The sequence below is a fragment of the Bactrocera dorsalis genome, chromosome 1, assembly GCF_023373825.1.
Source record: "Bactrocera dorsalis isolate Fly_Bdor chromosome 1, ASM2337382v1, whole genome shotgun sequence".
Taxonomy (NCBI): domain Eukaryota; kingdom Metazoa; phylum Arthropoda; class Insecta; order Diptera; family Tephritidae; genus Bactrocera; species Bactrocera dorsalis.
This window is the reverse complement of record NC_064303.1, coordinates 33,162,079-33,189,967: the sequence shown is the minus strand read 5'-3', so window position 1 is coordinate 33,189,967 and position 27,889 is coordinate 33,162,079. Positions and strand designations below refer to the sequence as shown.

Genomic DNA, 27,889 nt, shown 5'->3' with positions numbered 1-27,889 from the left:
TGTCTACATGCACGTATTCCCGCACTTAATTACCCCCCACCGGTACGGGTTCCCCTCTCTGGGCCGTGTTTTTACTTTATTATTTTTTGGTCGACTGTGAACACGTAAAAATATTTACGCAAATCTGCAAATGGAGTCAGGAATTTCGTAAATATATTTATTTTGCAGCGCGCCTACAGTGCGAAAAGCCATGAGTCGAATTTTAATGGTAATTGTACATGGTAGTAATGTTGCTGTATGAATTATTTTCTATCTTTATAAAAACTTCAAGTTCTTAGCATAATGTGTGTATACTTGCATACCACAAAATACATATTGTATAAGCGTTATATAAAATTTTTGTTCATCAATATATTTTGAAATGTCATAAATAACTAATATAGTAAAAAATATTTTAAGACAAGTATCTGTATTTTTACTAATAACTATAAACGTATTTTCGCAAATTTAAAAGAAATAATTATTTTTATAATTTGTTTAAATTCAGAAATTTAATTGAGGTTAAAAATTTGTAGAAAACACACTCAAAGGAAATGAAAATTTAATTAAGAAATAACTAAGAAATACTGAAAGTATACATGTACTATATTATAATTAAAAAACAAAAAAAAAATGATTTAAATGTAATTTGCCAAGACAAATTTCTTTTTATTCACTTTGATAAATGAAAGTCAAGTTTTCTATTCAGTCAAAATATATCGCTTATCCGTCAATAGAGCTAAAATGTCACTTATACGCACCAGCTCACTGGAAGGAACTTTTATTAATGTGTCAGTTCTGTAGAAAATGTTGGATTTTTAAAGCTTCTGTAACTCCTGAGGGAAAACACAAAACGCATTTGAGTTAAAACATACTAACCAACAAGATATATCTAGCAAATTGTCAAAAAAGACTAGTAAATTAGTCTTTGCCATATACTGCCATAATAATCATTCAATTTACTTATTCTGCCACATATTTTAATATCTTAACCCGCTGTGATACTCGTATTATCTAGTTAATAAAAAGCAAACATCTGTTGCTGAAAATTTGCCAAATTTATTAACAGATACACTGCTTTAGTTAAATATTCTGCAGGGAAAACCTATTATCGCTTTCATAAAATATTTAAATGATGAAACCAATGTTTTACTTGAAATATTTCAAAAGTCTACATCTGCTATCGCTCGATTTGCTCTTACATTATGATATACTACAACCGTCCATCCATTTTATTTTACACTTTACATGGCTTTTTGGCTCTATTTACGATATTTATATTTTAATATTCAAATAATTATTCTTCATTTACCAAAATTTATTAAAATATCTTGTGCCCTGAAAAATAGTTCTATTGAGTAATTTATCCATTGCTCATACAAATTCTTATTTCGAAGGATTTGAATCAAAATCTGTAAAATTTAAAATTTAATTACTATTCATTAAATAAAAAACCACATATTTTCGACGAACAAAGTTTACTGTTATCCCCTCATCATTACATTATTTATTTCATTTGCATTCTGTTTTCAACAATTCTAGAATTGATTGTTGACTTGATTACATGTTTAATGCAGAAACCCATGTTTCATCGGCAGTTATAATAGTATCTATAAATGTTGGAACGGAATTCGGACGATCACTCATGTCCAAACAGCCCTGTTTACGGTACTCTTTTTGAAAAAAATCAATTTTATCGGGACGAGCAGGAACCCATACCCAAAATATCCAACAAAATCATTCGAACGAACTCTCAAGATATGTCGAACTTTCCTACCATTCCTCTAGCACTTGCTTGATGATTTGCAAGCATCATATCATTAACTCTTTTAATATTTTCACCAGTTGAAGAGGTTGAAGGTCGTCCAGAACGAGGCATGTTTTCAACGATCCCTCAATACATTTTAATAATTCCTGGTACTTTTTTCCTTAGAAAGACGTATAACAATTTGTTAGCTTGCTTTCCATGCAGTAATTTCTAGTTTTTCAGGTTCAGGTATTAAGATTTTATTTGGTCTTTAAATTCTTCTTATAATCCTGATATGACTATAGTACCATTACATACATATGCATAATTAAACAATAAACGAACCATTTTTATAAAGTTTTGTTCCTCTTCTAATTTCTCAGTGGTCTTCCTGCTATTATTATTGTTATTGAAACAGCGTAATCATTGACAAATATGTATGTGTCTGTAATGAAAATACTCGTATATTGAGGATGTGATTAGCTAAATAACGAGGTAGAAGTGCATGAGTAGTGTAATTGGTAAACCACAAAATAGCAAATAAATAAGAACAAGGAAAGCAAGTGGGAGAACACCATCTGCCGTTTATGTTAATTATTTTAGCAAAAGTAGTAACTATTATAATTAGTAGAAAGAAACCTACTCATATAGGCTTGCCAACTGAGCGTAAGCAACAGGAAATGACGGTCAACAGGCGTCAGAATGGTATTTGCCTTACCATTTAAAAGTATCTGGAAGGTAAACGTTATGTACTTCCCTTTATATTGCTGATTACGTTTTGCAACTTGTGCAGGAAGATGGCTGTTCTAGTGGCAATTGGTGATATTGGATATACACAGAACAATGTACAAGAATTTTAGATTATGTACAGTAAATAAAATAAATTCGTTATTGTGTGTACAATTGAAAAGCATATATATGCTCAAGAATAATTATTGTACAGTGGTGAGAGTTTGGGAAATTTATTTACATATACGATTATTATTTTATGCGTATCAAAAAACATATTCTGATTCATCATATAGCAACCCACAGCACTAAGTGATGTCTTATTAAGAAAGAACTGAAGAATTAGGAATGAAGAACTATCTATTCCATAGATATTTAAAAACAACATTAATAAAAATACAACTAGTTTTGAGTATGCAATAAATAGGATTTTTGTTGTTTGCTGTTACGGCTGACGTAAAAAAATCAGACAAAAACCTATAATATGTACTTGGTTCTTGCCGTTTTATTGTTCATGGAAATATCACTGTCAGGATAATATACTGGTTCTACCAGTGGTTACTTACTGTGAGGCCCTCTCTATTAAATCCAGTTACAGACTTCTTGACTGTTGCAGCGTCTTCCAAGCCGAGGTTTTAGCCATTAAAGTAGCAGAAGTGCTACTGCTCCGGAGTGCAGCCTCCTGCAGAGAAGTGACCACCCACTCAGATAGCAGAGCGGCAATGCTAGCATTGAACTCATTGGTTCAGGGTTGGTCAAAAAAGTGTACCCACTCTATCAATAGAATCCTTCTGATAAGACTGGTATGGGCGCCAGACCACAACGGAATAGCAGGAAACTGTAAAGTTTATAAGCTACCAAGAAAAGGCATCCTATAAACGCTATCCCGTGGGCGCTCTAGATCAGCCATCTTGCCTAACCTAACCGGGATGAGTTATTTTTTTAAATAAGACAAATTTAAAATTATTCTTTTAACCCTTTAAGTCGCCTAAGTCGCCTTTAAAAGGATAATATGATTTCTAATTGTTTTTTCGGTAATTTTTAATATGCCATGATCTGTAATTTTTATATCATTGTATTCAGTACACAATACAATTTTCATTTCATTCATGATGGAAGGATATACGCAAGAACAACCTTTACAACTTTTTCAATTTTATTGTCTAAATAATCATTGGAGCATGGAGTCATGTGTAGAAGTTCACGCAAGTGATGAAAGTTCTCTGATCGCCATTCACTTGGGAGTGGCCAGAAATGACACTTTTACATATGACTCAAGCAGTTCACGACTTCCGGTCTTTGACCAAGTATCTTCTGGGTAGCCTAAGAATATCACTTTAAAGGCGAGCTAAAGTGAGAAGGCAAAATATCCCCTGTATAGGGTTATGCGCTAGGTTTAGGACATGCCACGTAAAAAAACACCCCCAATGAATAGTAAGAATCATTCTCTTATTATAACCTATATCCTTTTGCCATTTTATGGCCGTAAAAAAACCGTAAAGAAAACCTAAATTTTCAGCAATCTGAAAAATAGCTAGCACATATTTAATCGCTATCCTTGCCATTCGTGCAAGTGTTGAAAATTTCGAGCGTCCGTTTTCTTTACATAATGTTGAAGTGCCAATTAGACAAAGGACCGCTCGAAGTTTGAAAATATTGCTGCCGTTCAGGCAAGTATTGCTGAAGACCGCAGTTTGTCGATTCTGAGACGATCCCAAGATCTGGGTGTATATCAAACCGCAACCTGGCAGATTTTGTGATTTCTGGAAAAGCTTATTCTCGCGCAAGAACTGAAGCCATTCAAACACCGTAAACATTGTGAGTTGTACGGACTTAGACATTAGACTTGTTAAAGTTTTGAATAATTTTACAGTTCCTATATTAGTGGCACGACTACAGCTGCCAGTAATCGTCGGCACACAAACTTGCGACAATTGCAAAATACTGCAGTGAAGGCGTGCTGCTGTCTGTTTTAGTATTGGACACAGCAGAGCGATCGATATTTCAGACTACCAATAATTGTTTGATAAAGTGACATGACGGAAAAAGCAAAACAACATGAGGGGAATAACAAACTTACATACATATAAGCTTCTGGAACCATACGTGGGCTGCTATACATATTTCTGGCCTAATAATGAAAATAGGCATATTTATCAACGAAAATGTTTTTTTTTTTTTTGTTGGACTTGGCTCGTCTTGGAAGACCCACATGGTCGATTGCTGTTTTGTTTCGGGCTCATACGCATAGATCCATGATTCGTCACCTGTGACGATCTTATAAACGTCTTTTGAAGTACCGCGATCCTATTTTTCAGCATTTCTTTACACCAATCCACACGAGCCTTTTTTTGAGCGATTGTCAAATTGTGCGGGATCCAACGAGAACAAACCTTTTTTACGGCCAAGTGTTCATGCTGGTGGGAGAAATGCATAGGCATGCCTCTATCTGAAGGTATATTACATGACGGTCTTGCATTATCAGTTCACGTACGGCATCGATGTTTTCTGGCACAACGGCTGTTTTTGGACGACCTTCACGGAATTCGTCTTTAAGCGAGCGTCGGCCACGATTGAATTCGTTGTAACAGTTTTTCACAGTGCTATAGAATGGTGCTTCATAGCCATACAAAGATTTTAGTTCATCGATGCACTTTTGTCGTGATAATCTACGTCGAAAGTTGTGAAAAATGATCGCACGAAAATGTTCTCGAGTTAATTCCATTTTTTGGCCGAGATGAATTTTTTAGTTCCCTGTGAATAAAACAATTCACGATTAAATGACAAAACGTTCTAACTGATGTTATGCTAAAAAATGTCAAACTTTCCAATGGAAATGTCAGGTTGCACCTGACAACACTTAGTGTTGCCTAGTCCAGAAATATATATAGCAGCCTATGTATAAATTAACTTCTTTGGAAGTTAAAGTAAAGTGCGCAATGCATAAGAGGAAAAGTAATTAATTATAATCTCATAATGAGAAAATTGTATGCCACACCTTCACTCCGGCAAGGGCATAAGCAAATAGATACAAACATTTTAGGCTGGAATATCGTGAATAAGTATAAGTGGGTGTAACTTAAGAACATTTAGATGAATGATGTGCTGAAATACCATGTACACAATATATACAAGACTACGAACTTATATTAAGCAGATAAACAAAATTACAAGGTATTACGCAAAATATATTTTGCCTCTGGTAACACGCGTTTTTATGCTCTAAGATAAAAAAATATTATTCTTTACGTAAACTCATGTGTTACAAGGCGCATGAGCAACGCGGTAGTTCAATAGTAGTCTCATCTAGGGGTCAAACATACTCGTACGATGCCTTCCAAATTATGTGCACGAATGAAGAACCAAATGCTCGGCATTAATCAATCGGATTACTTATAATTCAATAAGTGCTAACACATATAACACGAAAAATTAAAGGAAGTTGGATAACACTAATTCGCAGAGGCGTAATTTCGCGTCACGCATTGTGGCATGGCATAATAATGTCTTAACTTGCGTGCAGTTTGGTGAAAGCACTTAATTTTATGATGATTTATGTGGTACAGATGTTGTAGCTTCAGAGAAGCACAGGCCACTTAGCAGTTACTGTAATAAATGCCGAGTTTGGGGCACTACTATAAAGCACGCATGTGTTATAATAATAATAAATTAAATAGTGGGAAATTATTATAAAAAACTAAAATAGACCTAAAAGTGGATTTGGTCATAATTTTCTCTAAAAGATAAATGTGCTTCTATAGTTACAATAAAATATTTGTTTGTACGCACGGATGTACAAGTAGTTATCGTACTGTAATTGCAATAAGTTTTCTTGCTCGAACGAATTTATTTCGGATTATATTTTTTTAAATTTCGGAACTTTTTTCAAAATATATTTGGTGATATACATATGTACATATATCCTTTGAACGGCAGAGTGTTAGATATTGAGAATACTTAACCTTTATGCAATTATGTTAAAGAGAAAATATTTGATTGTTCGTTTTCTGAATTGAAGAGGTTCCGAAACAACATATGAAAAAAATCACTATTTGATAGCTATGGTCTCTACAGTGAACATAGGCGATGCTATATTTTCACAAAAGTTAGGGATTCTACCAAAAAGCCAATAATGTAACGCAAGATGTAAAAACTGGATTAGAAAATTCTTTACATCGCATGTGCATTGAATATTATATTGACTATAACGGGTGATGATTTCCAGTTTTTAAAAGAAAACCCACAGAAACTTCAAATTTAATGGGGAATGTTTACTATCATTCGAGGAATCATTCTTTTGTATATATTTTATAAATATTATCTCTTTCATATGGTGCCCACGGCTCCCTCTCAGATGGTGCTTCCATTGAGTCCAATTCTTGATGACTCGTTAGAGAATTTCGCAGGCAAACCGTTATTTTTCCTGAATGAAAATATAGATTTTGAATCTCTTTAGGTTGCTCTTCGTCCAAAATGTGTCTTTACTGCTGGGTTACATACCCATTGAGCCAGAAATGGGCCTCATCGCTGAACAAGATTTTACTCGAAAACGTCGGATCTTCTTAGAACTTTTCAAGAGCCCACAGAGTGAAGTGTTGCCGCTTAGGAAGTTCGAGCAGCTTCACAAGATGTATTTTATACGTTTTCAGTTGAAACGCGCCAAGTAGTTCCATACTTCAGTTCGAGGTGCAGCGAACGGTTCCGAATTGACTCTTCACGGTCTTCGTGTACACTAGGGTGGGTCGATTCCGGAATTTTTTCGATTCGGTATTTCTAATAGTGCGGAAAAGTTGCCTTAGTACTTCCTGATTCCAATGCAACTTTTTGTTTTGAGATCGGATTGCATCTTCAACCCGAACCTCGGCCTTGAAATTTCGGAAATTCGCCTAAAATCGTGAAATTGTCTACCTAGCACCTGAAATACGCATCTCATGGCAAAATGTATAAAACAAAAGTTATTTGTCACGTCAGTTGCTACCGAAATGGTATATCATGGCCGTAGGACGAACCGTTCCCGAGATACGAGCGAAAAGGCGGCACGCCACAGCGCAAGGTCAAAATTGTTGCAGCTCTCAGCTAACCTGTATTGGTCACCCAGAACCCACCGCGTGGAGGTAGCTGCTCTTCGGGTTCCTCCCAAGCCCAACCCAACCAACCAACCATATGTCAGGCTTGTTATAGTCTGAATCTGTGTCAAATTTATTGATAAAATCAGATTTTGTACTAAACTTTGGCACTTGTTGCCTAGATTTCAGTGTAGAGCGTATAAAAAGATCATGAGATTAGGGGCCAATAACTTTAGAAGATGCCTCTGTCACCAGTTTGACGATTCTCTCGACTGCCACGGTGTGAGAGGGGAATTCACTAAATTTCCATACCTCTGCAGTGTCTCCCGACAGCCCTTTTATGAGTTCTTCGTTAGAAACTGAACAAAGAACTGGTGGAACAGTCAAGGTAATAGTCTTCCAGTTAATCATATCGTAATAAGTATTAGCTTTGAAATTCAGCTTTGGCATTTTATTACATCTAACTCTTCCATTTATGGTGTCAGACTCTGCTTCTCTGGCTGCCAGAAGACGGTCAAGGGCCAACTTTCTGACTTCTATCCGTTCGTCAGTCATCATACTAAGGAGAATGTTTTCTGGAAGAGCAAAGAAAGCATTCTGTTGAATGGATGAATCGACAACCTTGCGCAGTTTAGCAGGTAAGTATCTCGACCTTTGAATTGGAGCATAGAGATGGCGCGAGCCATCTTTGATTGAACTGTTGAATCTTATTGAGAACCACAAAGGTGAGTAAACTGCAAGTATGTACTTAACCAAAATCTTTATTTCCTTTGTTGGTTTGTCAGTAGAAATGTATGATCTCAGAATTCTATTTGCACAGGTGAGCCAGCGAGATTTGCACATGTTACCTGGATGCATCGACGCTAAATCCGAGGAACATTGACTGGAAATAACAGCTTCTGATATTTTATAGAGATAAGCTTGGTCTGTGCTAAGTTGGGTCGGATTAATAACCTCAGAAGGTAATTGGCAGGATGGAAAACTTTCAAATTTGACAACAGGCAACTTCTACTACAATAAGGGAGCAGTTTATCTATGTCGCCAGAGAATGTATTTGGACTCTTTGAGACACCATCTATGTGTTCGAAAAGAGCACGGAATGGAAGTTCGTTGAAATGTAGAAAACAAACAACCCACTGTAATGGCCTACCTATTCTTTCTTCTAGTTTCCGAATGATTCCACCTTTCCAACCTGTGTTCGTGTTGGTGCCATCAGCACCGACAACTTCTAGATGTTCCACATCAACTGAATTGTCTTGTAAATGTTGCCATATAGCTTGCGTCTCATCCTCAGCTGACCCGGAAGGAGAAGTGACGTGGCCAAAGTAATGACAACCAGGTTCCGCTATAAGAGAAATATGTTCCTCTTTGACAGTGTCGCGGTAGTACTTTTCACCTTCGCTGACTTGTGTAAGTGTATTGTCTTGTAGATCAACACTTCCAATGCGACCAATTATTGTGGTTCTCTGGTCCAAGAGAAATGGTTGTTCATTGATAGGAACTTTCCTTTCCTTTGGACAAGTGCAAGAAGAAAAATAAATGCATTTACAAGCAGCGATGTCAAATAATTTTCCGGCAGAAGAGACAAAGTCGTCTCTTTTAGAGCTCAAACCTATTGGGTTCCTTAAAAACATTTTTTTAAGAGTCAGAAATTTCTTATGGTATGTGGTGAGCATTTGTACAACTCTGGTGTGTGAAACTATCGGAATAGATGACTTTTTGAAAGTATTTTCAACCTTTTTTGCAACTATTTCTGTAACCTCTTTACTCCTAGGTTCATAGTTGTCGCCTCGGAGTCGCCCTATACCAAATCTTTCAAACTGATAACACAAAAGAACATCCTGGTAAGTAGGTAACTGGGACTCAGAGAGATTGTACGGATATATGCCAAACACAGGACATTTCTGTCTAAATTTAAATTTAGATACAGACATTTTGAGTTCTGTGTTTTGTTGAGAGAATATAAGTGATAGCACCTGGCGAAATCAACGACAAGAGTGAAGGAACTAGATGAAAAAATATTTATGTGGAGACCAGTCCGAACGTGTCGTATGGCGCAGGGAAATGAATGTAAGTGATAGAACTCGGCGAAATCACCGACAAGAGTGAAGGAACTCGATGAAAAAATATTTGTGTGGAGACCTATCCGAACGTGTCCTTTGGCGTAGGTGAATGAATGTGAGTGATACCACTCGGCGAAATCAACGTCAAAAAGTGTGGCCGCAAGCCGATTTTCACCTTGCGCTGTGGCGCGCCGCCTTTTCGCTCGTATCTCGGGAACGGTTCGTCCTACGGCCATGATCACATATACCATTTCGGTAGCAAATGACGTGACAAATAACTTTTGTTTTATACATTTTGCCATGAGATGCGTATTTCAGGTGCTAGGTAGACAATTTCACGATTTTAGGCGAATTTCCGAAATTTCAAGGCCGAGGTTCGGGTTGAAGATGCAATCCGATCTCAAAACAAAAAGTTGCATAGGAATCAGGAAGTACTAAGGCAACTTTTCCGCACTATTAGAAATACCGAATCGAAAAAAGTCCGGAATCGACCCACCCTAGTGTACACTCTTAGCTATGGATCCTATATTTTTTCCCAGATTAATGGTTATCCAAATGTTACCCAATAATGGATCCTGGGTTTCAAGATGTGTATTATATTCACCATAGGTTGAGCGAAGCGCGCAAAACATATTCTTTACAGATCGTGAGTTTTCGTAATATTTCAAGCGTAAGTCTTTCCATGATGGAATGTCAACCAAAATTGAATAAAAATAACATAACACCTTGACGCTACTAATGCGCGATCTGTCAAAAAGCGATCTGAAAAAGTACCTGGACTGATCACCCGACCAGTTGGCTCCTTACGAAGCGGTCGTGTGTGGAATTGAATGCGAATAATATAAAAACTTCGATGTTCACCTCTCGTTGTGTATATGAGCTTCTCTTCCACTAAGTGGAATTGCAAATTGTGTGATCTGTTAGCGTTATAATAAAATTTAAAATTTTTTATTAATTTTTATGTTTTCTGTTTGTTAAGAAGTTCAATTGCATTTTATAAATTTTACCTTAAATATTTTTCGATTTTTAATTTTGATCTAAAACAAATCAAAATCTCATAACCTCGTGAAGGGGAAAACATTTATTTACATAAGAAGCCAAAATAATTAAAATAATTCTTAAAGTCAATATGAACTAAACTTTGTTTTATTCTCGCAATCTATTATCCAATAACTTCTCGATATTAAGTATTCCCACAGCAATAGTAAAAATCCTAAATTTGATTATTTTATATTGAGTTATACGATATCAAATGAACCCTATTCAAGCATTTAGTCCCTAGTACTTTTTAATGATAATAGGTGATCCTCTTCGTAGGTTATATTACTCTCCGTCTCTATCTTTTCCTAAAGCATGCTCAAACTTCGTTTATTGCTGTAATATAAGTCAAGTGAATAGAGTTAATACATTTGAAATATTTTCATAGCGCCTACGATTGACCACCAAAGATAGTTTGATGTATTTACTTACCGCCCTTTTCCCAGAATCCTTCAACACAAGCTCTTAAGTGCATATGTTGACTCCACTTCATATCTAATCTAACTAATAAATCATGGCGTTTCATCAGCACTTCCTTCGCGTGATTAGTATGTCGATAATGATCCTACCGCCCACCAGTGTTGTTATAGCAACTATACAGTTTGGCCTCAACGGATGATTTATTTGAACATTTGTAGTTAATCACTGACCATATGTCAAATTGTTGCTATATAATATGTAATAGTGTGGAAGTATGTTTGTATATTAAGAATTTGAGAAATTGAGTGAAACTCGAGAAAAGCGCAACTAGTTATAAACTGGTCTTATAAGGATTTTATGATAGTTTTTTTTGTGTTGGTTATTGACATGTTATTAAATAAAATTTGACATTACAAATATATTTTTGGAAATTATATTTCATATGCACTACATATATGTATATTATTTAGTATCAAATCAACGATATCCAGCATGGATCTTGATTTATTGCATTAGCAAAACCTTACATTCATGTATTTAACTGTGCATATATGTACATATATACATATGTGTAACTACAGTCAGTTTTATATTACATTTGCAATATTTTGGGCGTGTATCTCGTAGAAGCTTGTAAGCTTATTATGCGCAGATTGGTGAGTTTTACGAAACTCCCATCTGTCACTAGCTGCAAACAGTGGGAAGTGTTGATAGTTAATAAGATTTATGGCTTAGCAGATGAAAGCACAATCCTGGATAATAGGCAATTAAAAAAAAATAAACAAAAGCTATAATATTTGAGAAATTAGCTATTAGTTTCGGTGTGTCTAAAATAAGTCAGGGTATTGTAAAATGCTACAAAACATAAACTTGAAGAAAGTTATTAAATTAGATCAAGTGGACAGCTCGACGAGGTACACACTATTTGACTGGGCACATTGAAAACTTTCCGGGAGGTATGCGCTTCTAAGAGGTAGCGCCGCAAAAAGAGTTTAGTGTGGATACAAGGGGTTTTAATAAGATGATGTGCTTCGCTTCTTAAAAATTGATAATATCGATTGTCGCCAAAACTCGTTGCATGCCTCCATCACTCTGGATTCCATAAGCTCTTACGGTAATGGCTGTAAAAGTGTTTTTAGCAACCCATGCTTTTTAAAAGAAATATAAAGTGGTGCAAAAATCACAAAAGCTTACAGAAGTGTAAGGGATAAACGGTTTTCAGCATGAATTTGTCCTTTGAACTCAGTGAAGCTACCATTAATTCAAAAAAGTACCATAGAAATTCCACGGAATTTTTGTATAGGCAAAAAATTGTTGTTCATCCATATTGTCTCAATTCCGTTGGCTGGCGAATTTAATTGTGTCATTGAATGCCCATATATGCGCACGTACATTTCGTACACGTGCATACGGTAACAAATACAAGAGCAATAACAACAACAGCAATTTATTTCTATAAAGAAAAGGTTATTACAAATATGCAATGATCTGCAAGATCAACTTACCGCAGTGTCTCAGCCTATCTCTTCGGCGTTCGGAAATTGAGTGATTTATAATCGGAGTTCCAACAGTATGGACACCGAAAACGAACGTCGGGAGGAAAGGACACTGCGATAATTCACAATAATGTGCTTAAACTAATAATTCACAGTGATCCTTAAACTATTAAAACTATTAACTATAAATTCGTTACAAATAATCGCCGTTTTGTTACATCCCCCTCTCCGTGAATCGATCCGATTCACTTACTCCACGTCCAAAACGGCTAACTTTGACACGGGGCGACGAAGGATTCCACTGCTGGTGCGTACATCAGCTCTCCTGATAACGCCATCAGATCCACGCTGTACCGCTTCTACCCGACCACGGCACCATTGCTTCCGCGGCATGTTAACGTCGCATACAAATACCAGATCACCAACCTGAATTGGTTTTGGTCTTTCGCACCACTTCATTCGACGCGTAAGTGTCGGCAAATACTCAAGAATCCATCGTCTCCAGAACGTGTCTCTCAACTGTCGGGCAATGCGCCACTGTTTACCAAGTGCGCAGGGTTTCGTGACGACATCATTGACTGCTGGCGTTTGCGAAGTATTGGCAGTACCAAGCAAGAAATGATTCGGAGTGAGCGGTTCATCCTGATCTGATGATAGCGGCAAATGTGTAAGTGGCCTGGAGTTGACGATGTTCTCGGCTTCAATTAACAAGCTCTGTAACGTGTGTTCGCGAGGTGCAACTTCCTTTAAAGTTACATTGAGGACGCGCTTAACACACCTTACCATACGCTCCCATATGCCACCTTCTGCAGGATTGTTCGGACAATTGAATATCCATTCGATTCCTTTCACAGCAAGATCGTCCTGAATGCGATGACAATCAAATACCTCGGAAAATCGTTTTCCTTCATTGTTGGCTCCTACGAAATTCTTACCGTTGTCGCTACGAATCCTTACCGGCATTCCGCGACGATTGATAAAGTTTCGAATTGCAAGAATGCATGCATCAGTCGAAAGATCGGCAGCAACTTCCAGGTGAATCGCTCGCGTTGTTAGACAAGTGAACAACGCCACCCATCTTTTCTCCTTACGCCGACCAACCGTTACGTTGAGAGGACCAAAGTAATCAATACCCGTGTAAGAAAATGGCCTCACGAATGGCGTTAGTCGATCCTTTGGTAATTGACCCATCATAGGCTGTGAGGGTATGCACTTGGAAATTTTACAAATAAGACATGTCGATATGATCTTCTTCATAGCACGTCTTATGTTCGGCACCCAGTATCTTTGCCGAACCTCACATATCGTCGCCTCCACGTTCTGATGTTTCATCCGATTATGACAGTCCAGCAAGATCAAGCGAGTGAGATCATGATTTGGTGCTAGGATAATAGGTCGCGTGGTATCATACGGAAGCCAGCTGGCAGCATCGATACGTCCGCTAACACGCATAACACCTTCTGTGTCGATAAACGGGGAGAGTGTGTATAACTCAGACCCCTTCACTACATTTCCACCTTCTTTCAATTGATTAATCTCAAGTGAGTACGAGGCAGATTGGGCAAGGCGGCATAAGAAAATTTCGGCTACTTTCAATTCCTCGGCGGTCAGGCACTCTTCCACTTTCTTGTGACGACACAAATCTATAAATCGGATGACCCAGGCGACCGTTCGCTTTAGCTTAGTTAAACTTGAAAATCTTGTCATGTCTATAACACATGACGGCGTGGCTAACATTACAAATTTCGGGCGGAGCTCTTCACACTCTTCAAACAGATCAGGGATTCCTTCAAAAGTAGGCCAGGCTTCTTCTTCTTCCGTTAAAAATGACGGTCCATTTAACCATCGTGATGTCGGATGACTGTCGAATGTCGTACTTGGTCTTGTTGCTTCATCAGCAACGTTCTCCTCTGACGGTATCCAACGCCAGTCGTTAGCATCGGTAGCGGCGAGAATTTCTGCCACACGATGTGCTACGAATGGCTTGTAGCGACGTGTTCCCGATTTAATCCAACTCAGAACTGTTTTGGAATCGCTCCACATCACGCGTTTTTTGATTTCAACTGAATGATCTTTGGCGATAGTCTCTAGCAGTCGAGTTCCTAAGACGGCTGCCTGCAATTCAAGGCGTGGAATAGTCATTGGTTTCAGCGGAGCACACCTCGTTTTGGCACATACGAGTACGACGCAAACTTTGCTATCTGCATATGTTGCTCTCCAGTAGGCTACAGCTGCAAATACATCCTCACTGGCATCTACGAAGATGTGAAGTTGCACTTCGACAGGTGGTCCACGGGCAAAATAGTGGCGAGGGACTCGAAAATTCAATACATTTTTCAACTGACGGCGCCACTTGTCCCACTCTTTACATATAGGTTCAGGCAGAGGCTCATCCCACCGCAATTCGTAACGCCACGATTCGCGCACCAACAATTTTGCGTTGACCATAAATTTGGATAAAAACCCAAGCGGATCAAATACTGACATGACTATGCTTAGTAGCTCCCTTTTCGACGGCCGTTTGTGTCCACTGATGACTTCAGCGTCCACGTTGTTAAATTTGAGTGTGTAACTAAATACGTCGCTACTTGGTTGCCAATACATTCCAAGCACGCGTTCTACTGCTAATGTGACTAGGCTATTTGTCAGTTGTTCCGGTTCATAACCATTCAGTGCGATTTTGGCTTCTAGAGAATTCGAAGAAAAGTTGCGTAGTTCAAACCCGGCATTCTTGTGAATACGTCTGACTTCATTGGCTATTTCAATGGCTTCTTTAACGTTGTCGAAACTATCCACGAAGTCATCAACATAGTGATGCTTTGTGATAGAGTCGTAGGCTCTTGGACAGCTTTCGCGGTGCTCAAATGCGTTAATATTTTTAACATACTGGGCCGTGCAAGGCGAGCATGCGGCTCCAAATGTCATCACCAGCATTTCGTATACGTCCGGACGAATCTTCTCGTTACCGTCCCTCCAAAGAAACCTTTGGGCACTTCTATCTTCTGCTCTTATAGAAATTTGGTGAAACATCTCTTTAATATCGGCGGCGATGGCAATTGCGCCAACACGAAAATTAAAGAGTACTGTCGGCATTGGTTGATATTGTTGAGGACCCTTTAGCAGGTAACTGTTTAGTGAACAACCGTTGACGGTTGCGGCGGCATCAAACACTAGGCGCAGTTTACCAGGCTTATTGACATTCATCACACCGAAGTGTGGAAGGTACCACGTTCTTGGACAAGTAATTGCAGCTTCTTCCGGGCTCAACCTTCTGGCATAATTTTTATTAACGTAATCCCGAATGATAGCACGATACTCTCGGGCAAATGTTTCGTCTCGTCTCATCTTACGCTCGATTCCGACCAATCTTCTCTCGGCCATGGAGTAGCTGTCGGGGAGCTGAACATCATCTCGTTTCCACAGGAGACCGGCTTGGAAACGTCCGTTAATCTTCGTGACCGTGGACTCGAGTATCTGGCGCGCTCTTTTATCATCATCGGGCTCGACGAGTGGTGCTGGACGTACACCGAAGCTCTCGACACTAAAGTAATCGGCCACCACATCATGCAGATATTTATCTTCCGAGACGGACATATGCAAACACGACGTCTTCCCTTGATTAAAGTTATCAGTCGGCCCGAAGACGACCCAACCTAACTTAGTACGTGCGGCATAAGGACCCTTATATTGTAGGGTTTCGATTTCACTAGGGATTCCCAAGTGACTGTGGTCTAATCCAATAAGCAACTTTGGAACGGCGTTGTCGTATGTTTGAATCGACAACCTTTTCAAGCAAGCTTCATCTACGTCAGCTTTCTGTAAACTTTGTATCGGAAGTTGTAAATCCTGGATGCCGTAGACATGATGCAACTTATATTTCTGGCCTGAACTGGAACCACTAATCTCGATGTCGACGATAGTTGCATTATCAGTAGCAGCTCTTCCACCCAACCATTGTAAGGATACTCGGCTTTGGTGACCCTTTACTCCGAGCTGCTCAATCAAAGAAGAATCGGCCATAGTTATCGATGATCCTTCATCCAGTAGAGCGAAGGTCTTGATACGAGCTTTGTGGCTATGCACTATAACTGGAACTATTCTAAACAACACTTTTTGTTTTTTCATTCCACTGTCTGTACAACTGAGTACTGCATCGGCTGTGGTTGGTCTAGATGGAATCTCAACCCGTTGCATCTTTGACAAGCTCCTCGGTGGCTCGTGTAACAGTTTGTTATGTACTCTTTGACAACCGTTCGTTCTGCAGGTTTTCCGTCGGCGACAATCTCTTGTGGTATGACCACCCTGAAGACAAGAGAAACATAAGCGAAGGAGCTTGGCTTTGCTCCATCTGTCACGGATGCTTAGCGACTTGAACGTGTCACAATCGAAGATGTGGTGTCCAACATGGCACAGTGGACATAGGATTTCTCTGGCGTTGTTTGCGGTTTGAAGAAGAACGCGGCGCTTTGGTTCGGTCGAATGAGTCCGCCCACTATCTTGTACTGTGCATATTAGATCGGCCACTCCACTAAGCCAAGTACTGAAATCTTTGATTGTAGGATATGGCTGTATCGTCGATGAGGTTTTTGCCCAATCGAGTTTCTTGCTCATGGGTAGCTTACCCACAAGCTCCTCCAACAACGTTGGGTTACACAAGTGCTGCTGACCATTTACTGATTGTAGGAACACGGCTAGGTTTTTTACTTTGACTGAGAAAGGAATCATTTTGTCGATGGCGGATTCTGATATGTATGGCATCTCCCGTACTTGGCGCAGCTGACATTTGATAAGTAATTCTGGACGACCGAATCGAAATCGCAAAGTGTCCATAACGGCAGGAACGTTATCCGGATGGATTAGGAGTGAGTGCACTGTCTCTCTGGCCTCACCCTTTAAACATCTTTGTAGACGTTGATTGTTTTCAAAATTCGAGTAATTGTATGATGCAGTTGACTGTGCAAAGGCGGCGGCGAACATAGGCCAGTCTTCTGCGCGTCCGTCGAAATCTGGCAAATCTTGAATTTTTCTCGGTAGTGTAAGCAGATATGAACTGTCTGGTGTAACGTTAATAAATGGCTGCGACTGTAATGAGGTTGAAGGCATAGTTCCTATCGAAGAGGCGGTGGCTGTGAAGATCGGCGATGTAGTACCTTCGTAAGGGCACTGAGTATACGTATGCGTGGCGGCTGTATACGTTGACGTAGACTGCATAGAATTGTTCGAACTATTCTGCGAGTTCGCTGTTGTCTGCGTTGAGACTGCTGTAGGTTGTATAGCGGCATCTACAACGGGATCCACAGAGGTCGCAATGGAATTTGACCTTGATCCGTCCTCTACGCGTATCGTGGACTTCAAAAGTTCACACTGACGTTCACTTTCCTTCAACTTTACCTGGGTACCTCGCAGCTGGTTACTCAGGGCATTGATCTGCTTTTGCATGGCAACGAGCATTTGTTGCTGACTTTCTACTGTAACTTTAGTAGATGCGCTAGAGTTAGTGGACGCACTACCTTGATGATCGGATCCGTTATCCACATCATTGTTATCCAATCTTTGATCTTCAATTGAAACTGACTTACTAAGGCTCTCTTGTTGTTGAATTCGCATACTCTTTCTAGTTGAGTTTTCCATTGTTAATATACTTTGGCTTGAAGGAAAATGTTACAGAAAAATATGATCGGCAATTTGACAATATAAACGTTATAATGTTAGCGATGAATAGAATCGGCGACTCGCTTGGCGACTACGATTTTGGCGGCGAATAGAGGGATGGCTTCCCAGTGGCAATACAATACCTATGACGATGGCGACTAATAAGCGGGAAGGTGTCCCGTTTGGCAATATAAAACGTTATGACGTTGACGGAGAATTGCGGGATGGCTTCCCGTTTGGCGACGTGGTGGCTACGAATTGGCGGCGAATAGCGGGATGGCTTCCCAGTGGCAATATAATACCTATGACGATGGTGACTAAGAACTGCGGGATGGCTTCCCGTTTGGCGACGTAACGGTTACGACGTGGCGGCAAATAGCGGGATGGCTTCCCGTTTGGCGACGTAACGGCTACGACGTTGGCGGCAAATAGCGGGATGGCTTCCCGTTTGACGACGTAACGGTTACGACGTGGCGGCAAATAGCGGGATGGCTTCCCGTTTGGCGACGTAACGGCGGATAGCGGGAAGGCGTCCCGTTTGGCGGTAGACACGTTAACAAGTTGTGTCACGATGGCGGCTCGTAACTAATCAGTTATCCCATAAAGCTTCACAATATAAATTATATACTCCCCTGGCACGGGAGTGACGGCACAGCAAGAATTGGCTGTTGGCACTCAATTTGGCGACAGTATAAATGAATGCATAGTCTTGCGTGATAAAGATGATGCGAAGTAAAGCTCACGCAATTACAGGATACTGCGAATAAGATGCGTAAATAAAGTTTGCGAAATGAAGATCTTGCGAAATAAAGATCGCAAATAACACCATGCGAAATAAAGATCGCAAGTAAGACTGCGAAATAAAGATCTGCGAAATAAAGATCGCAAATAAGACCATGCGAAATAAAGATGTCTCAATTCCGTTGGCTGGCGAATTTAATTGTGTCATTGAATGCCCATATATGCGCACATACATTTCGTACACGTGCATACGGTAACAAATACAAGAGCAATAACAACAACAGCAATTTATTTCTATAAAGAAAAGGTTATTACAAATATGCAATGATCTGCAAGATCAACTTACCGCAGTGTCTCAGCCTATCTCTTCGGCGTTCGGAAATTGAGTGATTTATAATCGGAGTTCCAACAGTATGGACACCGAAAACGAACGTCGGGAGGAAAGGACACTGCGATAATTCACAATAATGTGCTTAAACTAATAATTCACAGTGATCCTTAAACTATTAAAACTATTAACTATAAATTCGTTACAAATAATCGCCGTTTTGTTACAATATCCTTTACTTTACTTTACTCAACGATGTGTTTTCTCAATAAACCCAATGATTAATGCTATGTGTGGAAGTGACGTCGTCTTATTGAAACCAAATGTCGCCGAGACCCACTGTTTTTTCTGAATAAAATGACAAAGCTCCTTTTTCCTTCTTTACATTCCCATTGAGCCAGAAATAGGCCGCATCGCTGAACAAAATTTGACTCGAAACCAGCGGATCTCCTTGGAATTTTTCAAGAGCTCATAGAGCGAAACGATGTTGCTTGAAAAGATCGAGCGGTTTCAGTTCTTGCACTAGCAGTATGTTGTACGCTTTCAATTTAAGACCTCGACGTAAAATCAATCACTCAATAACTCTTAATATATGGAGGCAAAATTTGTACATAAGTGTAATAATCGCTGTTGACGGTGGTTCTGTTGTGCATATTTTCGATGAATATTATTCCATTTGTAATTCAAAATATAGATTTCATCATGTTATGTCTTCTCTGCTCGCTTTATATTCGATTCGTGCACTGCCAAATTTCATTCATTGTCACATATCGACGATTTTAAAGCGGGTAAACAGTGTCAAACACCATTGCAAGCATCAATTCATTCTTGTTTTTGGTCGAATGTCAGCTTAGGCGCACCTACATACACTAAACACAAAATGCGATCACTAAAGAATTAATCAGAAAATGATAAATTTATACCCCTATCATGGTCGTGATGGTTAGTACTAAACGAAATTCATATGGAAAGTTTTAATATGATGACACGTAGATGGCATAACTAAAACTTTCCATTTGATTTTCATTTAGTACTAACCATCACGACTTTGAATAAATTGTTAGATGATATGTACATGCACATCAATTAAAATATACCGGAAAGTTTTGAGCCAACCCAAATTTGTAAACCCTTTAAACATAAATAACATAATATCGTCTCAAAACACATGCTTTTTGCTTATAATATACGTAGAGCAGATTGGGTGAATTTGGAAAATCCAGTAAGCATTTTTTATTGAATACGTCATAATAAAGTTCTAGTCCGCAATTGTGTCTAACAAAATTTTTTTGCAGGTTCTGATTGATACTAGTTTTTTTGTAAATTATTGCACTGTTTCGTCTACAAGTCATGCGAGCTCTGATATTTACTAGAAGAAATTAACTTCTGGTCTAAAAGGTGGAAATCGGTACCAATCAGATATTTTACATAATATATATTGTGTCAAAAAGTCCCCGTGAATTGTAAATAAAACGCAAAATATTTAATTAAACATCAATATTGGTTTTGTAGTTATTTGCAGTTCTCAAAACACTTTTCATAAGCACTTTCGGTGATATATATGCCTATTTTCATTATTAGACCAGAAATATATATAGCAGCCCTCGTATAAGTATTCGTAAGCACATTCTTTAATAACAATTTATTTTTTGCCCTAATATAAACAAAATAGGCTTATTTACGTAAACGCACATTCAACGTTGCGTATGAGTATATAAAGGACAAACCTACGATTCTATGAATTCACAATTAGTGGTCCGATATCGGCGGTTCTGGCATATTAGCAGCTTTTTGAGAGACTAATTTGTGTGTACAGAGACAGACGGACATGGCTGAAACGACTCATCTCGTAACGCAGAGCATTTGAAAATATATTTCATAAGATCTCAGATGTTTCCTTCTCTTTGTAACAAATTTTTATTGCAAACCTATTTTTGTTTGTGAAGATGCAAAATCTATATAACCTCATAAATAAGTATATCTTTCTGAAATTTGAGGCACTCACTATTTACAGATATCTGATAACATGAAACTGTCATACGCAAGCCATATGTGCCAAGTTAAGAGAGTTCATGGAGTTAAAAACATGGAATTACGTCTTTCTATTGCCACATTTGATGCCTTTATTTACCTCCGTTCTCCAGTATGCCCCACACACTGAAGCTTTATACTCCCATGCCAATCTCCACCTTATATTCACCAATAAATCATAACGTTTCTCCTGTACTTTCGTCGCGTGATTAGTATGAAGATAGTGAACCTATTGCCTGGCAGTGTTGTTTTAACAAACATTCAGTTTGGCCTCAAAGAAAGATTTATTCGATTATTTGTAGTTAATGTTTGAATATATGTTCAGTTGATTATATACATACATATGTATATAGTATGTAGCAGGAAAGAGCGTGGAAAGCAGATTGTAGAAAGTGTGTTCTTCCCAGATTGTTGAGTTTCACGCAAAATACATTTGTCATTAATTTCTCAAAAAGGGGGAGGCGTTGATACACTAAATGATTTATGGTTTAGTAGATTCTTCTTTTTCTTCTTCTTCTTTAATGGCGTAGACAACGCTTACGCGATTATAGCCGAGTTAAAAGTTGAAACAGCTTTAGTAGATTAGTGAATAATAACAATGGCGGATATGGAGCAAATATAAATGAATTAATAAAAGTACACAATATTTTCATTAACGAAACTAAAGTACTACATAGTTTAGCTGTGCTTAAGCTAAGTTGTACACATACAAAGTGAGGAGAACTTGGACTCTTACCCAGCGAATAAGGAAACGCATATACGTACAAGGCATGCCTTCAACTATCGTTTATAGGGTGTTTTTTTAATAGCTTGATAACTTTTTAAAAAAAAAAAACGCATAAAATTTGCAAAATCTCATCGGTTCTTTATTTGAAACGTTAGATTGGTTCATGACATTTACTTTTTGAAGATAATTTCATTTAAATGTTGACCGCGGCTGCGTCTTAGGTGGTCCATTCGGAAAGTCCAATTTTGGGCAACTTTTTCGAGCATTTCGGCCGGAATAGCCCGAATTTCTTCGGAAATGTTGTCTTCCAAAGCTGGAATAGTTGCTGGCTTATTCTGTAGACTTTAGACTTGACGTAGCCCACAAAAAAATAGTCTAAAGGCGTTAAATCGCATGATCTTGGTGGCCAACTTACGGGTCCATTTCTTGAGATGAATTGTTGTCCGAAGTTTTCCCTCAAAATGGCCATAGAATCGCGAGCTGTGTGGCATGTAGCGCCATCTTGTTGAAACCACACGTCAACCAAGTTCAGTTCTTCCATTTTTGGCAACAAAAAAGTTTGTTAGCATCGAACGATAGCGATCGCCATTCACCGTAACGTTGCGTCCACAGCATCTTTGAAAAAATACGGTCCAATGATTCCACCAGCGTACAAAACCACACCAAACAGTGATTTTCGGGATGCATGGGCAGTTCTTGAACGGCTTCTGGTTGCTCTTCACCCCAAATGCGGCAATTTTGCTTATTACGTAGCCATTCAACCAGAAATGAGCGCTCATCGCTCATCGGACGTAAAGCGCGAACACATTTCGAACCGAACACTGATTTTGGTAATAAAATTCAATGATTTGCAAGCGTTGCTCGTTAGTAAGTCTATTCATGATGAAATGTCAAAGCATACTGAGCATCTTTCTCTTTGACACCATGTCTGAAATCCCACGTGATCTGTCAAATACTAATGCATGAAATCCTAACCTCAAAAAAATCACCCGTTATAATCTGAAAATCGCTTTATGAGTTAAGAAGTTAATAGTTAACAAACAAAGAATATTTACTCTACTACAGAAAAAATTCATTGTTAATTTTGAGTTGTGAACCTTTGTTTTTATAGCCCAATGAGCCAAATTATCTGATTACTTTTAAAAGTTTACACATTTTTCAAACTGATAATCAACAGTAGTTTAGACTAAAACCTGATTCGGAAGTTGTTAATTATATTTGCTAACTCAGTGGCAATATCGTTATGCAAGTCATGACGTAGAAAATCACCTTAACTCACCACTTTTAAGATGAAATATTATATTATGATTTTCAATTCAACTTTCATAATTATATTTAATCCACAAATTCATGTTTGATTTCTAAGAATTGTTTTCAAAAATGTTAGTAAAAATATATGGCAAATTTTAAACCCAAGACATTAAAATCCATGCACCTCATGGCGGGTATTAATATTGAAAGAACAGTAAATGAATACGGAAGCAAAAATTTTTAAAGCATATAAACAACGCATAGCGACTGTTGTCCTTCTGTTGTTTGCTGTCATAGAAATTAACGTAATTATGTATGGCGGTCAACTCGTCACACGAACGAAAGCATCAGACTTAAAGAAGAAGAAGAACAAAATAGCTTGAGTACAATAGTTTCAAACAAGACGAAAAAGTTTGAATTTCTTTATATATTAACTGAGATGCACGTACATACATTTCACGTTTTTTAATATGCTTTCCTCCTGTTTCCATATTCGCGTTCTTTACTTCTAATTTTTGATTGTTCTTTTAGGGTGGAGTTTAATTATGTAGCAAACTTACTTGGCAAAATTTTCAATTAAAAAGGTACAATCTCGGTACGGCACCAGGAAGATTTAGCTTTTTCGTAATAACCGCACAGTTTTATTTGATTAAAATTGTGGATAGAGTTACAAAGTACATATAATTTGACAATACCGTAGAAAACTCGTTTATCCGGCTCTCAGTTATACGGATTCGCGATTATCCGGACTACCAATCGCGACCAATTTATATATACCTACGTAGAAATTATGGAATCATGAACGTGTCGGAACTTGCATATTCCGCTCGCGCAGTGTGGGGTCGCTGCCGCTGCCCCGCGCGTTTCATTATTGTTTTAGTTCATTTGCAATTGTGACTCCGCTCTGACGTGCGTGTCACGTCTACATATTTAAACCTGCCAAAGCGTAAGAGACAATTTAACGACGCTATATGACTTTATGTAAAACGTCAGCTAAAACAGGGTTGCAATTATATTTTTCCATGACTTGCATGGTTTTTGGTCTGACATATTTTACAGCCCTTGCAAATAATTTTCTGCGTGTGTTTGTTGTCGTGCCGGTGCACCGAGAGGAAAGATATGCAATTCTTGCACCGTGCAAGGGGTTTGCAAGAGCGAGAGAATACCCCTAGAGTTATACTGTGAGTCTACTACAACTGAAACGAATTCGTGATAAAGCAGCAATGAAGAGAAAAAGTTGCTTACGGCAAATGACAATTACCAAATATTTTAAACCAAATTAAACTTATTACCTACCTACTTATCATGAAATAACCAAATGCAAATTACCAAATACATATTGTAGACAAATTATTCGTACATACGTACCTTAATATTTTATTGTATTTCATGATTAATGCTGCAGTTTAGTATTACGTATGTAGTGTAATCTAAAGAAAATATGTACATACATACATAAGTAAGTGTTCATTTCTTAATACATTGATTTTCGTTGCAGAATATGAATATCTATTTGTTTTTCTTCATACATTCGATTATCCGGATTTTCGATTATCCGAATGCCTATCGATAGCAATTAGTCCGGTTAATCGAGTTTCTACTGTAGCTATTTAATATTGTTGTGAAAAGTTATAACATAATTTTATGAAGTAATTTTCTGTTTTAAATACCGACAGCAAACTAGTGTGAGTTTTTATTGTTATTCTTACTCGGTAAATTTCATTTAAAAGAGCAGCGGACCTTTTGTGAAGTTATGAAATGTGATTAATTGTTTGAGAAAAAATACATTGTAAAACACAATACCTTTTAGAATAGGTAATAAAGTATCCTTCACGTATTGACCATTGCCTTTATATTTCATTTGCATAGTTTAAAGCACAGATTTGACTAGATAGAAAGAGCAAATTCGGGTATAACCAAGCATTTCATACTATTGCCAAGCCAAGGAAGTACCTTCATGTACATAAGACTACTTAGTTATATGGGATCTAAGCCGAGCGTTCACTCGATTTTATTAATTTTAAGCAAAAAAATGGTCCAGCGTAAGAAAAACACGCTCTCTTAATTTTATTAAGATAACTCACATATTGGTTGTATATGCGGTATAAAGTCAGGCGGAAGTTCGATTACCTTAAATTAGGTATATGGCGGCTAAGGAAAGTACTGACCGGATTCAACCCATTTGTGGTACACAGTCAAACTACTATCAGGAAAGGATTCTCTCTGAACTTAAATTGCCATAAATTGACCAATATTTTCGGTCAGAAGCAGGTGCCAAGCCCTTTGTCCAATTTTCACACCAGTTCTCATAAAACTCTTTCATACGATCTCGAAGGCAAAATTTAATATCTGTTGGGTATTATATTTTTGATTTATTCAGCTTTTAGTAGGTTTTAACTGTTCCATTATGTGGGAAGTGAGCGGGAATACTTTTCGATTTTATCCATTTTCACACTGTCGGCAGGAGTTCTCATATTACTGGTTTGGAAGATATGTACATTGAACTGATTAGATGACTGGACTACGCTCATTTTTTTTTTTTAATTTTTCCCATGTATCCCTTGCAACTGCAATCCCTTGTACCACATTATAATTTTACATCTTAAATTAGTGCTAAGTTATGGCACTTATAGTACTTAGTACTCTATAGAAACAGGTTGCAAGAGTATAAAAATTGAAACTCGTGTTCGAACTCATGTTTAAAGTAAATAGTAATGAGAAAATTTAAATAATATAATTGCAACTACGCCAGTGTGCGTTGAGAAGTGTACTAACAACTTATTAATAAAGCAACTTAACCTAACATGTTGGAATTTGTTGCTGATATTGATTTTGCCATTTAAGCTGACGCCAAAGTTGATGAAATTGTATACCAAAATTATCACGAATCTCATTTCCCAAAAACACAAAGTTACATTTCAAGTATTGAGAGTTATTTAAACAGTAAGCCTTGGAGATGGCTAAATAACAGTGAGTTTGCTGTTTTGTTCTGTTTTTATTTATGCTGGGTTTAATGAAGTGAAAAATTATCCATAAATTTTTAATAATGAAAATTCTTCATCTCCCCAATTTCTCAATAAACCCAAACGCAGGTGCACAAACACAAACAGACTCCAAGTAGTGGGAAGGGATGCGAAAAGAAACCTGCAAACTTCTTTGCAATGTTGGCAATCTGTTTAAGCTACCATTGAAAGAGTGTCGATATAAGAAAAATCTGTGAGAAGGTTCAGTAAAACAGAAGGCTATAATAAAAGATGTTAAATGAGTGAACTAAAAGCGCAAGCTATTTGAAACGAGGATCAAACTTTTGAAATTTTCTATTAATAAACATAAAATACATTCACATGCATAAATATATGTAGATGGTTACGTAAATAAAGTTCCAAACTTATATTGGTTGATCAAAAAGGTTTTGTGTTTCTTGTATTTCTCTGCTTCTGTTTCCAAGCTCTCTGGTTTTGACTTTTGATTGTTATTTTTGGCTGGCAGGGCTTAATTTGGCGATTACATCCAGGTAACTGGATTGTGCAAATTTTCGTGAAAGTCGCAAAAATGTATAAAATTGAAATTTCGGATATAATTATAAAATTGAACGTAAAGTAATAACAGTTATTTAATTTACAACTAAATACACGCAGAAATTTAGCTTAAGTTGTGTTTTGTAATCGTACTCTGTGAATTTTTAAGCACGGCGGATTTTGGATGGGTTAGTTGGGTGTCAAATTATAGAAAAAAAATTATTCGATACGCTTTAAAATATTAATACTAAATAACGTTTAATAAATTGAATCCAACTTTTAATAATTATAATAATAAGTAAACACCTATGTGTATAATTTAAAGAGCACCGAAATATGATGAAAATTTGATTTTGATAAGAATTATATGGTAAACTGTTTTGAATTCTCACTATAATTAAAAGAGGTATGGGCTTATAAGCTTTTAAATTTGACATTTTTAGGAATTTGGCTTTCATGAAATGCGAGTACCTTATTTTGCGCTTCCCTGAATGGTTAATTAAATAAAAAGCATATTTCACTAAAAACAAAAAATCACAAAATATTTGCCATCAAAGAAAATTCACAGCAACTACTCAACACTGCTCAAACAGTTGAAACACAATAGAAAATATGAAAAAATAACTGAAATAAAAAGTGTGCAGTGCAGAAGAAAAAGCAACAAACACAGCGATATTTAATGCAGTAAAATTCCACTCCATTCAGCTCCTTTACTTACGAGGCAGCATAGTCAGTCAACCAGCACAACTGTGAAACCTCTGACTTATACCACGGCAAATGGATGGTTGCAAGGTCGGACGTTATGTCCTTGCCCAATTTGCCTTCAACTCAAGCATGTGGCAGGCAAGCTCGATAAAAAAAATATATATACGCCAATTGAAATTTCATAGCAGCGTAAAAGTTTAACGAGCTAACGTTCGAAAGCGACGTGAAAAATCGCCGATTTTGCTTGCCATTCCAACGCCATTAATGACACATCCAAGTTCATGTTTTATATACATATATGTATACATACATATATTCTTCGTCATTCTATTGGTAGTTGTTGCCGAAGCAAAGGCAACAGCCTATTTTTTGCCACTATATACATATTTAACCCTGCT

The 27,889-nt window shown here is 37.7% G+C and overlaps 1 protein-coding gene across 1 annotated transcript; it reads right to left on the bottom strand.

The window, feature by feature from the left end:
* Window positions 1–12,361: 12,361 nt before the first annotated feature.
* Window positions 12,362–18,192, bottom strand: LOC125777139 (uncharacterized). The gene is made up of 2 exons (XM_049451386.1): window positions 12,548–18,192; window positions 12,362–12,495 (listed from the first exon to the last, which is right to left on the bottom strand). Exon 1 carries the CDS (start codon window positions 18,167–18,169, stop codon window positions 12,788–12,790), a length of 5,382 nt encoding a protein of 1,793 aa, XP_049307343.1. The 5' UTR covers window positions 18,170–18,192; the 3' UTR covers window positions 12,362–12,495; window positions 12,548–12,787.
* Between the last annotated feature and the right edge of the window lie 9,697 nt (window positions 18,193–27,889).

What these genes read in the sequence shown, in the direction of transcription:
- LOC125777139 (XM_049451386.1), bottom strand. Translation starts at nt 18,169, where the DNA reads ATGGAAAACTCAACTAGAAAGAGTATGCGAATTCAACAACAAGAGAGC.